Consider the following 2,600-nt stretch of genomic DNA (forward strand, 5'->3'; position numbering starts at 1 on the left):
AAACTAGATCGGAAAAGGACAAACTAGTTATTTTTCAATCAATTTGGATAAGATAAAACTATCGCTACATAATTACAAATGTGGAAATGTGATCTTATATCCGCATGTAGATTATGTAGAAAAAATGTAACATGTCAAATGTATAATTCGAAAATAAAATAATAAGGTACAGATATTCTGACTGAGTACCGGATTTACAAATTGTGACGCGTAAGAAGCGTCTCACCGCGGTCGACCTCTACGACATGTGTATGAATTGTTCTCATCCATAGACTAGTGACAAAAAAAAGTTGCATACTAAGCTTACATACACTAATATGTAGCGATATATCGGTTCAATAGGAATGCTCAAATATTGATACTGCCAGACTGCAGCAACGACAATTTGATTGAACAAAAATTATTTTCGAATTAATTGAAGGTACAGGTAAATAAATTACACACTCAGCAGATAATATTACAATTCTTCAAAGAAAACCAAGACTATCGATAGTAACCCGTGACTCAACTCGCAAGTGTACCAGTTCCGTTGCCCAAAAGTCATCAACGTGGCAACCCTGTCAACGCCGTTCAAAAAGCGCACATGTTTTTTGCTTTTTGCTTTGTAAGTCCCAGAAAAGGTAAAATACACAAATTTAAATCGCTTTGCTGATCCTGGTTTATTTATGTATTAATTTATTGCTTATTTGCAGGCAATCGGACTTCATATCAATGATGGATGAGCCCAAAAATGAAGTAATGTTGGACGAGAAGCTGCGCCGCTTGCCCATGGGCATTCTCGCCGGCCGCGAGGGAAAATTGAAAATACTTATAACCAATGTATGTGCAAGTGTGTTATTTTTGAGTGCAACCATTGTGTGAAATGTATTTGAATGTTTACTTTTATGTGCCATCCTTTATCAGGTGTTCAGCCCACTTCATTTTTGGTTCCAATTCGTTGAAAGCAACAACAAATACCTTCTGGAGGAACTGCACAGCAAGATGAGGTAAGTTGTCGTTGTGTATTCCCAGTCCTAGACAGCACCACCACGTTAGACATATGTACCTCTATTCATAGTGAGTTCTATGCCTGGCACCTGGCCCCAATAATTCCTGGGACCCTACTGCCTGGATCCATTTGTGCCGCCGCCTCAAAGTGGGTCGGCTGGCGGCGGGTGCGCATTCTTTCTGAGCCGCCGGACAATGCAACGCACGTTTCCGTCTTCTACTTGGACTATGGCTGTCAGGAGAGTATCGCATGCAAAGATCTAAGATTCTTGCCAAAAATGTTCACCGATATACCGGCCATGGCCGTTCGGGGCGCACTTTCGCGTGTCCATCCGCTGGAGTACATGTGGCCGGGCGAGGCAACGATGATGTTCCGTCAGAAAGTGATGTTCGGTGCGTCGTATGCCCAATTAATTGCAGAGGATCGGCAGGAGGCCATTTACTATGTGGAAATTTACCCAACCAAGAAGACTGGAGCTCTGTCAGTGAACAGTCTTTTGATTCAGAACAAGCTGGCGGGTAATGGAGCAGAGCTACAGTTTGCAAACCACTGTGACCTCCGCCTTTGCTACGTTCAGGAGCGTCTGCCCTCGTAAGTATTCCCCTTGAGACTCAATTGATCTATCTAGGGACTCTATCCCTCCCTCTCTCTGTCTCTCCTGTAGCTTTGAAATGCTCGAGACTGGTGCGTTTCCCATGGATGCGGATCGGGAGTTTCAGAAATATTTTAGAGGAATCGTCTGCACAGCATCATTCGTCATGGAATTTAAGGTTCCCCATACCACGAACCCCTTTCTGCAGGACCTGACACAGGCGCTGCTTGACTGGATGATTGGCTTTAAGAAGAAGCAAATTGAGCAGAGCCGATGGGGGGTAATGAAGTGGGAGAACGAGCTGGAAAACGAGCTGGAAAACGAGCTGGAAAACGAGCTGGAGAGAGACATGATAGAGTGGGGCAACGATCAAGAGGAGCTGCAGATGGTCAAGAAGAAAGAGGAACCAGAGCAGACCAACGATCCAGGGCAGCTGCTGAAGGCCAAGGAGAAAGAGGAGCTGGAGAAGGACATGCAGGAGTTAAAAGAGCTGGATAAATTTACGGAGCAAGAGGAGCTGCGGGAGAAGTACATGCAGGACATAAAAGAGGATCCAGAGCAGGATGAAGAGCAGCTGCAGATGGTCAAAAAGAAAGAGGAACCAAAGCAGGCCAACGAGCAAGAGAAGCTGCTGAAGGAACTGCAGCAGGAAAAGGAGTACGGGAAGATTTTTAAGGAGATGTATAAGGAAATGTATAATGAGTTGTCTAAGGTGCACAAGTAGCCGGAGTAGGACAAAGAGACAACTTTGGATTCGACTCAGACACAAATCCACGGTAATCTACGAGTCGGCTCGTGGCATTCCGTCATACAATTTATGCAGCAAAAAACAAGTATAAATAGAAACAAATAAATATAATATTCTATGTCATTCTCTCAACTATCTTTGGGTATCTTGAGTTTCTGTTCTGCATCTTCATTATACCCGTTACTCGAAGAGTAAATAGGCTATATTGTGTTTGTGGGGAAAAGTGGTTGTATGTACATTTCAATTTCCGGGTGTAACTTTATACGGAGACG

General features: G+C 43.7%; 1 protein-coding gene across 1 annotated transcript; it reads left to right on the forward strand.

The window, feature by feature from the left end:
* The first annotated feature begins 696 nt into the window (after positions 1-696).
* LOC117895376 (tudor domain-containing protein 15-like) lies at positions 697-2,391 on the forward strand. Its single transcript, XM_034802972.1, has 5 exons — positions 697-819; positions 904-986; positions 1,058-1,579; positions 1,653-1,991; positions 2,223-2,391. The coding sequence occupies exons 1-5, from the start codon at positions 712-714 to the stop codon at positions 2,302-2,304; spliced, it is 1,134 nt and encodes a 377-aa protein (XP_034658863.1). The 5' UTR covers positions 697-711; the 3' UTR covers positions 2,305-2,391.
* The last annotated feature ends 209 nt before the right edge of the window (positions 2,392-2,600 follow it).

This window comes from Drosophila subobscura, chromosome A, assembly GCF_008121235.1.
Source record: "Drosophila subobscura isolate 14011-0131.10 chromosome A, UCBerk_Dsub_1.0, whole genome shotgun sequence".
NCBI classification, from domain to species: Eukaryota; Metazoa; Arthropoda; class Insecta; order Diptera; family Drosophilidae; genus Drosophila; species Drosophila subobscura.